Source organism: Clytia hemisphaerica, unplaced genomic scaffold (assembly GCF_902728285.1).
Source record: "Clytia hemisphaerica strain Z4C2 unplaced genomic scaffold, Clytia hemisphaerica genome assembly, whole genome shotgun sequence".
Lineage (NCBI taxonomy): Eukaryota > Metazoa > Cnidaria > Hydrozoa > Leptothecata > Clytiidae > Clytia > Clytia hemisphaerica.
Genome location: NW_027104271.1, coordinates 52,735 through 64,973, shown reverse-complemented (window position 1 = coordinate 64,973; position 12,239 = coordinate 52,735). Strand labels below are relative to the sequence as shown.

Genomic DNA, 12,239 nt, shown 5'->3' with positions numbered 1-12,239 from the left:
GTTGATTAGAGAAATCCAAAAATTGGTAACATTTCCTTGATAAAAGCTTGGAAAATTTGAATCAGGATCGTATCCAAACCGAGTAGCTTCCTATTTAAAATAAGCCGGGCTGACTCTTGAAATAATCAAAAGGAAAAAAATGATAATGTAATTTGAAGCTGAACGATATTTTCTGTTTTTCTTGGTAAAAAATATCAACATTTCATTACAAAGATAATCAAGAAAGTCACTTATTAATCATCAAAAGTAATCTTTGTACCAGAAAATCCAGTAATTGATTGTTGTGCTTTTTGTTTTTGTTTAGCTTGCCATGATGGATGTAAATTTTCATCAACTTTCTTTACAACAGCTTGTGACTTGGAGCCGAAAGAGGCTTGCTGTCTCATACCACCTCTTGTATTCCCATTGAAACCTTCTCTACCCCGCCCCCTTCCTCCTCTAAAACCACCACGTCCTTGTCCCCTATCAAATCTGCCACCTCCCCTCGACTGATTACCACCTCTAGGTTGACCACCTCTACCTCTAGAGAAGCCTCTCCCACGTGAAGATCCTCTATCTGATGGCTCTCTGCCATACTTTTTGTCCTGTAATTTCTTTCGCTCTCGCTGACCCATTCGGTTTTTCTTTGGATTCCGAATATCTGGATTGGATGCATCATATTTGACAGGTGCAGTGAATTCCTCTTCATCAGAAATCATTGACTCGTTATCGCTACTGTCTGTCCCTTCAACTTCATGATCAACAAAAAACGAATCCTTTTTCATCTTCTTCAGCTTAGCAGGTTTACTCACAGCATCCTTATCAATACTTTTATTCTCTTTTTGCACTTTTTCAGAGTTTGCTTTGGTAGATTGAGCCTTCTCTTTAGGTTTGGTATTAATTTTCTTGGCGATTGAATCCTTCTTAGGTGCACTGTTTTCTTCCTTGTCATCATTTTCAATATGAGCTTTATCACCTTTTGAAGGTTTTCCTTTAGACTTCTTCTTCTTTTTCTTTCGATTCCTGGACAAGAGATTCTCACCTTGAGAAATCCTTTGAAATTTACCAACAATATCTTTGGAAGATAACATACGAAGGAATGCAATATCCTGAAGATGATCATCCTCACTTTCAGCTAACACTTGAATCATATCATTAGTTTTGGTAGGAGTTTGACAGCTTTCCCAGAGTTTTGCATCATCTGTTTCAGCTTTCCCCTTGAAAACAACAATACTTCGCTCCACAAGTTTATCAATCATAAATTCTCTCATACATTCGATCTCCTTTGAAAGCCTGTCAGCTTTCCGTTGATTTTTGGCAACCTGTTCATCAGTGCCTTTAGCTGACTTCAAAGTAGTGATACGACGAGTTAGCTTTCTAATTTCATAAATTTTAGCTCTTTTAAATAATGTATGGATGAGCTTCTTTTGTCGTCGGGGTCCTATCTTCTTCAGTTTTCGAAATTCAGTTCTGGTAAGTTCAGCAGGTTTGGGTGTTTTTTCTTCTCCTTCTTCAGCAATGGTGTCATCATCTCCAGTATCCTCACCACTTTCGTCGGCAGATTCTATTTCATCACCAGAACCTTGTTCATCCATAATAATATGTTCATCCCCTTCGTCGGTAAGATTTTCATCATTTTCTTCAGATCCAGAACCTGGTCCTTGAAGAACCTCTTCTTCTTCTTCCTCTTTCAAAACCATACTTGTGTTTTTTTAATACTGATTTTCTATTCTTTCCTTAAAAGAAACAAAACAAATAATTTAATAAGAATAAAATGCAATTCTCAGGTCCGGCAAACAACCGTTAAAAAGTGGGGAGGCTGAAGGCTCAAAATGAGATGAAATTTGCTAGGAATTTGAGGAAAAAATCTCATCTGCTCAAAAGTGTGTAGGTTGTTGTCTCCCCAGTCTCCCCACTTTCACCAGGCTTGATTCTTCAGGCTTAAATAGTATACAGGGCTGATAGTTTTTCTGGGTCAACATAAAACTAAGATACCATTGCAAACAAAATTGAAAACAATTGATCTCAATAGTACTCTACTTTTCATGAAAAAGAAATCTTTTTAGCAAAAAAAAAAATCAAAAATATATTCAAGAGGTTTTTATCTTTTAATAATCGTAATATAAATTAACAAAAAAATTACCCAAAAAGTAATAGTACAATAAAGTTACAAAATTAAGATAAGGAAGATGACTATTTGACAAGGACTTATTCAAAACAATTAAATTATTATCTTTTCTGAAAAATCTGAATTACAATCAAAGGCCATGCATTCATAATATTTGAGAGAATCCGAGGTGAAAAGATGCATGATGCGTCCCTACTGGATCATCTGCAATTTCAGTTGTAAAATTTTTAAAAATAATAGCTACATAAAGCATTGTTTCTTAGAATAATTTTTTGAGGTTTTGAAAGCAGACAGAAAAGATAATCAAAAAATAAAGTAAAAGAATTTGAACAATTTATTTGCCATCAAATGCCTTTTCTCTTTCAATGACAGAGTCTTCAAATTTGATCAAGAAAGTGGTTCCTTTATGCCAATGCACAGTCACTGAAGCAGGAAAACCACATCCACGTAAAATACCTTCCAAAATACCTGCAGTAAAAGCTGCACAATTTAATTGTCCTTTATCTTTGGGTACAGAGATAAATCGGTTGACCAGGGATTCTTTTTCTATGATGTAGTAAGTAGCAACATCATCATTAGCATGCTCCAGTTTATCTGCTTCACGACCGAAAAGGGTTTTCCATAAATTTGAACGTATAAACATCAATATATTTAATAATCTAGTATCCCTGCGATGTCCTCTTTCTCTTATGGTTAAGGTGTCAAATAACTTCAAACCAATTTGCTCACCAAATCCAGCCAATTTGTCTTGCAGCTCTGTCACTGTGAACACCCTACTTTGACAATATTGCACAATCTCAGAGAATAACAATGCATATGAACTTATATTCACCTCGTATTTTCCTTTGCTTAAAGGTCTTTCAAGTATATTTACTGATTTAGATGACATATTATTGATAATTCTGACCTAAAAAACAATTAGGTTTGATGATAATAATACATAAATCTAAAAGTAAAAGATCAAAAGGCCGTTAGAAAGTGAATTTTCTCCAGGTTTAAAAATTTACTCATCATAGTAAATCAATCTCACTTTGCAGCTAACAAAGTAACTGGTTGGTTTTCTCAATGCATATCATACAAAAAAGATAAAACCCATCACTAATCTTTGAGCTCTTTTCTTCTTTCTTTGCTTTCTTCTTTTTTGTTTGTTTTTATTTCAAAAAATGTCTGGTCAAAACATTCTATAAAATTTCAAATGTTTCATGTGTCTTTATTGGAACGTTTCGAAGAGATTCAAATGTTAAAATTCTAAAGTCATTATCCTCGCCTGCCAATACTGTCATTGAAAAATTTAAAAATCTAAAAATCTTGATGACAGTTAATAAAAAGTAGAGACACTAAATAATTCAATATTGATCATCAATAAAACTTTTTGCTGTCAAACAATGCCGGCAAACAAAAAAAGACTAAAAGCAGCCAATTTATAAAGCGCCCTTCAATATTGACCAAAATGTCTAATGCACCGTTTAGTTGTGTCGACTGCGCACACGTCCAAGCAATTTTCCATTGTTTTGATTTTAGCAAACGTAGAAAACTTCACTCTCCTCGTAAAAAAACAGTAGGTAAAATTATGGTTCTCGTAAGGAAACCCAGCAGAAAAATGGTAGGTAAAGAACTCCTTTTAATCATAACTTCTTTTCCTCTAGATGAATTTTTGTGAAATTTTCAGGAGAGATCCATGAAATCATCATTAATATCATGTTCAAATATCTAAATCATTCTCTTCAAAGGAAAGAAAAAAATTGACAATGTTTACATTCCTCTAGAACCTTCTACAGTACTAAAATGCGCATTTTACCTATCGTTTCTATGGTGGAACACGCCGAGACTCCTAAACTGTATATTGGGCAGAAAACATGGAATTCCACCCCAACAAACGTAGGTTGTGGTCGTTTATTTGTGACAAAGAAATTTTCATCAGAAATATCAATTTTAGAGAAATTTATTCTACAGTACGCCAAATGTTACTTTGCCATGTTTCTTTTCGATCGTTTTGGCTCGTTTTGAAAACCAAAACAAACAGCCCAATGTTTAAGTCTTGGTTTCTCATTGCTTGACGACCAGCATGGCCCTCAAACTTTTGCAGACGCCTGGTTTTTGCTACTGTTATATATTACGGCGATAATTAAGAGCAGGTTCAATAGTTTGAAACTTAGCTTTTTTTCATTTTGGATAATATGTTTTTAAGTACAATGAATTGAGTAAAAAATATTTTGGTCTGAAAATTCATAATGGCGGATTTATGCCAATGTGAAGTTTTGCACTTAAAAAGTTTTTTGATAGAACCATGCTTTTTCAAATCAAAATGAGGAATGGTTTTTGATGATTCTGAAACTATGGCCAGTTAACTATACAATTTAAAAAAAAAATGAAAAATACAAATTTGATAAGGGTATTTTAGAGCCGTCTGACCTGTCAAAATAATAATTTCTGATAGTTCAGTCCCTGGTCTATCCATTTAAAGTGATACACCATCAAAGGTATTCAAGGAAAAGTAGATCTAGCATTCTCTATGCATTTTCACCGCTATTGAGTAGTACCGCCATTAGAGGGTACCACTTTCAAAAAAACTCTCATTTCTCATTAAATTCGCAAAACTTAATCCTTGTGAAAATTAAGTTTTTTACACTAAAAATTCTTTCAGCTAAGAAACTCTCCTAAACGAATCTCCATTACTCAAATGTCTCTGTATAATTTGAATAAATTTTCATTCCTCGTAGCCGTTTGAGCTATGCAGACTCTACTGTACACATAAAATCGCGTAATCAAACTGACAAAAAATGTGAAAATCTGAAAAAATTCGCCAATTATTTGCAAAATTAAATCCCCGTGAAAATTTACAGTCAAAGTAAGTCCCAAAAATAAGTACCGCGAAAATTAATTTATTTCACGAGGAGAGCTGTCTCGCAAAAATTAGTTGCCACGAAAATTAATTCCCTTAAGGTATTATCAGTTTCCATTGGACAGAAAATCGAGAACAATAGGTTCAGGGAAGAATGAACATTGATTGGTATAGTCATGTAAACTTAATTAAAAAAGCCCTAAACCTGCAAACCTAGGTTTACAAAGCGTAAACCCAGGTTTTATAAAGCACAAATCTAGGTTTTATAAAGCACAAACCTAGGTTTACTACAGAGCACAAACCCAGGTTTACTAAGAGTATACCTAGGTTTTAATATTTTTTGTTTAGTGCATTTATTTGGCTTCCACAATCAAGCAACCTTGATTCACAAACCAAATGCCTACTGTGAAGTCGGGTAACACGCATACACGTTTTTTTATAAAAGGAACACGTTTATAAGGAACTTGAGGCTGAAAATTGTCTGAGAAATAAGGAATTGTCAAGGAACTGCTCAGGCTGAGAATAAAAAATCAAGTTAAGGAACAGCAAGAGTTCAACTTGAACTTGCACACATTTACAACAACCTAAATAAAAAGACGTGGAAAATATTGCTGAAACGCCTTTCAATATGTCAAAAAGACAAAAAATGCTGATAAAGAAGATACACACTTAGCAAATGCAAACTTAACAGTTAAGTAACTAAGGAACTCGATAAGGAACTTTGAAGCTGAAACTCTCTGGCAAAATAAGAAACTCCAGGCTCAGTGCCAAGTTAAGGTTCCTTATAAAAAAAAACGTGTAGCCATCAAATGACTGACCAATCAAAGCAGCAAAATGTCAAAACAAATAAACTAAGCAGATCGGCTTGCAGCTCTACTCTACCATTTTTGTTTTCATTTAAGTTTGTATTTTAATGACCAGCCAGGTCATTCATTTTAGGGCTATGCATGTTTGCCTCCACTGATGGAATCTACCCGCACCCGACTTCATGGTAGTCGTTTTGCGCTAACCAGACACAAAGATAAGCAAGACCCTCCCGGCTCTCCGGAGATTTCCAGAGCTCTTCCCGAGCAAGTGATTCTTAACACAGTTCCGGTGCAGACCAATCGGCAAAAATTGTGCTCCGGAATACCAGAAGTGCTCCAGACTTCCAGTGTTTCGGAGCACAAAAAAAACGGCACTTTTAGCTTCTGATGTTTCTGGAGCGCCGGGAGGGTTCTAGAAAAGCTGTCATTCACAAATACTTATAGTGTGTAATTTACAACAGACTTTAATTGGCTTTAGGAAAGGCCGCTCATGTCTTAGTCAATTGCTTCAACACACCGAAAGACTGATCCATTACCTAGAGAATGGAAACAACATTGACGTTATCTATTTAGACTTCAGTAAAGCTTTTGATAGAGTAGACCATACCATTTTGTTACACAAGCTTCAGAAAAATGGCATAAACGGTAAACTCCTTGAATGGATCAGATCCTTTTTGACTCATCGAACACAGAGAGTTTCAGTAAACTCAACCTTGTCCTCAGAAACAGATGTTATTTCAGGTGTGCCGCAAGGATCTGTGCTGGGACCGCTATTGTTCCTGATCATGATTCAAGATATCGATAACAACATCCTTCATTCTATTTTGGCATCGTTTGCTGACGACACTCGTTTGATGAAAGAAATATCCAAACTGGAGGATGTTTATCATCTACAAAATGATCTAGACACTGTCTATAAGTGGACAGAAGACAACAACATGCAGCTGAATGGTCTTAAATTTGAGCACCTTGCCTACGGGAAAAACGACGCTCTGAAGCAAAGTTCTCGCTATTTTACTGACACAGCAACGTTGATCGAAAATAAAGACGAAGTTAAAGACCTTGGAGTCACCCTAGACACTCAGTTGACTTATGAGAAACATATCCAAGAACAAATCAAAAAAGTGAAAAATATAAGTGCATGGATATACCGCACATTTAAATCAAGGGAAATTGAAACCATGTTAACTTTATGGAAAGCACTAGCCATCCCTCATTTGGACTACTGCTCTCAACTCTGGTCTCCCTGGAAGCGTGGTCTTGTCCAGCAACTGGAAGAAGTTCAGAAATCATTTTTACATGGAATTCCATCCCTCAGACATCTCAATTATTGGGAAAAACTCAAATCATTAAAACTGTATAGCCTTGAAAGACGGAGAGAGCGGTATCAAATAATTTATACCTGGAACGTCATTGAAGGCAACGTCCCGAATTTTGATTATGACGAAAGTAAAGGAGGCATTTCCTGCCATATAAATCAGAGATTGGGGAGAATTTGCAATCTAAAAGCTGTCAATATCAAACACAAAAATATCTGGAGGGGAAGTCTTTCCCAAGAAGGCCCTCGATTATTCAACACCCTTCCCAGACCAATAAGAGATTTGACAAACTGCCCCAAAGAAGTATTCAAAAAACACTTAGACACCTTCCTCACAACTGTTCCGGACGAACCTCTGCTTGCCCACTATTTTAACCTTAGGCAAGCTGACTCCAACAGTCTCAAGGAAATGTCGAAGCATCGGACTCAACGAGTTGGATGAGCTGTTCAAGCAAAAGCCAAAAAGAGGTACAAAGAGGTAGGTAATTAAGAAAGCTCCCAACGCTACCCCTCTTATAGCTACAAAAGGATCCTTCAGTCTCAGGGTTCAAATGCCCCTCTACTTAAAGCCTTTATAGTTCGAGCTCAAATCCTAACCCTAGCTGATCATGACTGAACACCCGTCTAGGTTGGCAGATTGAAAAGTTTCACTTGCATCCTGGTGGATACCCACCCGATCCACGGCTGTTCCAACGCGGAAAAATTGAATTGACATCAGATTGGCAAAAAATTTTTACCTTCCTATTATAGTATAGCTGTAGTATAGTATACCTTTTTTCAAAGAGGCCACCCTGTTGAATAATTATGTAGTCCAGCAGAAAAACAATGATAAAACCATGCATAATTATTACAATATGCATGATACAGTAATTATGCATGGCTCTATCATTGTTTTTATGGCTGGACTACATAATTATTCAACAGGACGTCCTCTTTGAAAAAAGGTCTATACTGGACCCTGTCGACGCACCAGACTTAACGAACACAGGACACGCGAAAGTCTGGTGTAAAATGAGAATTTTTTTTACCACCGGACAATTTCTACACCGGACTTAAGGAAGTCGGATGTCTGGTGTCAGAGAAGGATATTTTTCCCACCGGACAATCACCAGACGATCTCAATCGAACGGAATCGACGATCGAACCAGTTGATGAACCAAATCGAACGCAATCGACCGATTGAAATTCGATTTTCGAATGCAATCGAATCTCAATCGAACGTTAAAATTCTGGGTAATATTCGATCTGATTCGATTGGTTCGATTGTTGTTCGACTGGTTCGATCGTCGATTCCGTTCGATTGAGACCGTCTGGCTTTATTTTTGCAGCTTTCCAACATATCCAAGCTCTCAAACATCACAAACCGAATGAAATTACTTTCGATTTCCTGTTGAAATTATGCGATGAACAATCCGGGGGTCAATGAAATTGACGATCGAACCCAATCGAACATCAATCAAACGCAATCGAATATCAATCGAATCTGAAAATTGCGGTAATATTCGATTGAGATTCGATTACGTTCGACAATCGAATTTCAATCGGTCGATTGCGTTCGATTTGGTTCGACTGCTGGTTCGATCGTCGATTCCGTTTGATTGAGATCGTCTGGCAATCATCAAAACACCGGACATGACATGATTCTTAATTCTTTGTTTCATAAATGTCCGGCGTCTAAAATTCCCTATATGCAACACCAGACTGACACCAGACTTATTGCGTCCGGTGTAGCAAAAGGATACTTTTTGCCACAGGACAAATATATCGGACAGTCTGGTGCTCCGGAGGGTCCTCACTATACAAAATCCCAAATATCTCAACAACTAATGAAGCTTTTTTAATTCTGTAAAAAACTTTTTTCAGGAAAGAATAGAGCTTTAAGAAAAATATAACTTCATAGGACGATCGATCTCACACACATGCACGCATCTTGCCGCATGCGCATCAATCAGTCTGAGAAATCCTTCTAATTGCATGCTTAAAATTCCGAGATTTAAACGCGTAATTACACGGCTATCAAATTGTAAGGTTTTTAAAAGTGTTTTTACCTATCAATTTCATGTTCCAAATAATCTAAATCAGTATTATAATCATTGCTTACATTGAGATACATCATTTACAAGTTATTAGAAAAAAAATGAAAACACTTTTCGTTTGTGCGAGTTCAAAACAGATGATTTTCCTCGAGTTTTCTCAGAAAAAAATCTGGAATGCTTGGTCAATTTTATGCAAAATTTTACGAAGATTCCAATTCAAAAATCAGTTTTTGTCCGTTTGACCATGGTTCCATCCGTTTTTAGAAAAAGTAATCCCCACTTTATTGTTCAAGCTTCTTCAAGCAGGGCAGAAAATTAAGCAAGCAATTGCACATGGGTGGACTCGGGCGGACTATGATAAGCGCGCATTTACAAGTTTATGCCCGCGGAAGTTAAGCGTGCAATTAAAAGGATTTCTCAGCTTGCGCATGGTGTCGTGGTATAGTGGTGTAGTCGACCTTGTTGGCTTCTGTAAGTTAGTCACACTAGGAAATTAAGTTTTCAGAAAAAACAACATCAGTCATCTACAGGATACATTTCAACAACAAGGATGAGAGTTACCTGAATCAAGTTCGCAAGACAATATTAATTAAAACTTGAAAGTTGGAAACAAAATAAAACGTGTAGCAGTCAAAATCAACCAACCAAAATTTGTCATTCAATTCCCGAGACAGGGCTTCCCTTTTTAAGGCCTTGTTTATACGCTAAAGTAAAAACAATTCCGCACATGTAAATGGGTCATTGTTTGAGGTCAGCTGGATCCTATCCGGCGGTGCGTGGATCTAGGTGGGTTCCGCCTCCCCCGTAGATCTTTTTCTTGGGAAGTTGATCTTCAAATTAGTTTTCAAGGTTGGCTTGGCTCAAACTTTTTCATCTACAGTATGGCTCAAATTTTAGGGAATTTCTCAAAGTTTTTGAAAATGTTAATTTCATTAAAAAGCCCCGGGTTATTTTTTCATGAATCCCTTTTTAGAAGTAGTTTATTGGCGCATTTTTTTGCTTGAGAGTCAAGTAAACGATATAGCCCTTTCGCATCATTAATTTTTTATACACATTTTGGCGGGACGCTAGTGTGACTAACTGTCTGTGCAGGGGCCACCAGGGGCCAGGGTTCCATTCCCACTCATACTCACGGCAGTTCACTTGGCAAGTGAACGTTCCTTCGCCCGGGTCAACCCATGCCATGTGAGGGGAATTGGGTAGTCAGTTCAAGGTGCTGACGGGACGCTCATTATAATATGCATGATATATACAGTAATTACTGTATGCATCATGCAGTATAGACCTAACTCTTCATACAAAAATTACGGGAAACGCATATTTGGACTTTGAACCCTATGCTGCACTCAAGCACTTGAGCCAAAATCCCGCAAAGGCGGGACAAAAATCAGTTTTTCGAAGTTTGCAAAAAAACGCCACATAGAAGATCTTTCAAATTCAGTATGTGAATAGGGCAGTAAAAAATACAACTTTTCTATTTTTCCTTTTTTTTGCAAAAGTTCTAGGAATGAAAATAAAGGGATAATGATAATTGAATACTATCCATTGATGATCCGCGGCACTATCGTAAAGCTAGAATCACTTCGCGTACACTTCGCTTGAGAAAATGATTGACAGATTGAAGTTTTTCATCCCCGCGGCGTGCGCCGCGCGGGAGCACAGGCGCTATGCGAGAGTTCTCGGCTCAATCCTCGGACCGCGCTAAAATGGTAAACTGAGCTGTGATAGATCAGTCAGTTCCATTTATCTCCAACATCAAAGACATTTGCAGAACTCCAAGAGATGACTTCACAGAGCAACTCAAATCGACAGACATTAACTTTTTATCCTTGCTTCGCAAACAACTGTTTTACATCTTTTTGGACAATTTTGACTCAGCTACCCTTGAAGCGAACGGTTTTCCCACGTTATCAACATCAGAGGAAGATGCCAAGAAACATTTAAAATGGCTGAAAAAACGCTTTAACCCAGAATATGCATCGAATGACATTTATGATATGGGTCTCAGCATTATGGAGGATAGAATTCTTGATAAGCTTGCTTTGGTCTTACTCACCAAACCTCTCACCATCACAACAAGCTCAGATACTTCACAATCACCAGATCTGCCGCCCTTACAGTCACTGAACGTAATCGACAACAATGGGAAGCTCATCCTTCAAAAACTAACTGATCTAGTAAGCATTACAACAAAAATGCAGGAGGAAAATAAAGAACTCAAACAGCATATCAAAATCTTAGAGAGAAAAATTGACCAGCTTGACCATATACCACAGTCGAAACCCAGCATAAAATCAACAAACAGTAACAACTCTTTAACCAAGGGAAGGGCAACCTCGACAATGTCACCACAACATCAGCAAGAAACACCATTGCCACAGCCGACAACAACTCAACAAAGCAACACAAGTAATCGACCAATCTACGGGAACAAAACGACTAAAACCCCAATTGCCGGCCAACCTCAACCATATTCTCTATTTGTTGGTGGATTCGATCTAAAATTCAACAGCAATCAGGTCCGAGAAATTATCCATGATGAACTTAACTTTGACGTATTGAACATTTCTCCCATCAAACAGAATGGTTATAATCAATCTTTTCGAATTGACATCCATGTCAACGACAAAGCTAGGGCTCTTGACCCAAGATCATTGGAATGTTTACAAGGCTCCTGACAGAAAATCGTTTGTTTTATTGTCAATGATGACAGTGTGGTTATTAATTTTGTTAGATCTGACAAATTGATGTTTGTAAGTGCACTTTATAGTTTTGATTCCCATTGAAGAATCATATTCTGGTTTTCATGTTATTAGATGCTGTTTTAGAGCTTTAGGTCTACACTGTCATGGATGGCTCACTGATGGCTGGACTACATAATTATTCAACAGGACGTCCTCTTTGAAAAAATGTCTATTCAGGCTTTATCTGGAAGAGCCCAGCAATTTGGTCAAATTAGTACAGTCATCAGTCACCAGCCAGTCCAGTCCAGATCATTAAAAACTGTTAAATATTCCAAGGCTGCACCAAGCACACTGTTGTATTCCGCTTCGCTTGATTTTCTCCACCGCACTGCGCTGCCCTATTTTTCACTATCCGGTTATTTTTCAGTTCTGGGTATGCAAAATGA

General features: G+C 37.3%; 3 protein-coding genes across 3 annotated transcripts in view; all 3 read right to left on the bottom strand.

Annotated features, from left to right (window-relative positions):
- The window catches only part of LOC136816675 (condensin complex subunit 3-like), a 177,505-nt gene that overhangs the window by 118,462 nt on the left and 46,804 nt on the right, over positions 1 to 12,239 (bottom strand). The gene's annotated exons all lie outside the window — the stretch shown is intronic.
- On the bottom strand, positions 234 to 1,679 carry LOC136816711 (serum response factor-binding protein 1-like). Its single transcript, XM_067073032.1, has one exon. It carries the CDS (start codon positions 1,677 to 1,679, stop codon positions 234 to 236), a length of 1,446 nt encoding a protein of 481 aa, XP_066929133.1.
- LOC136816710 (trafficking protein particle complex subunit 5-like) lies at positions 2,442 to 2,996 on the bottom strand. The gene has a single exon (XM_067073030.1). The coding sequence runs from the start codon at positions 2,994 to 2,996 to the stop codon at positions 2,442 to 2,444; it is 555 nt and encodes a 184-aa protein (XP_066929131.1).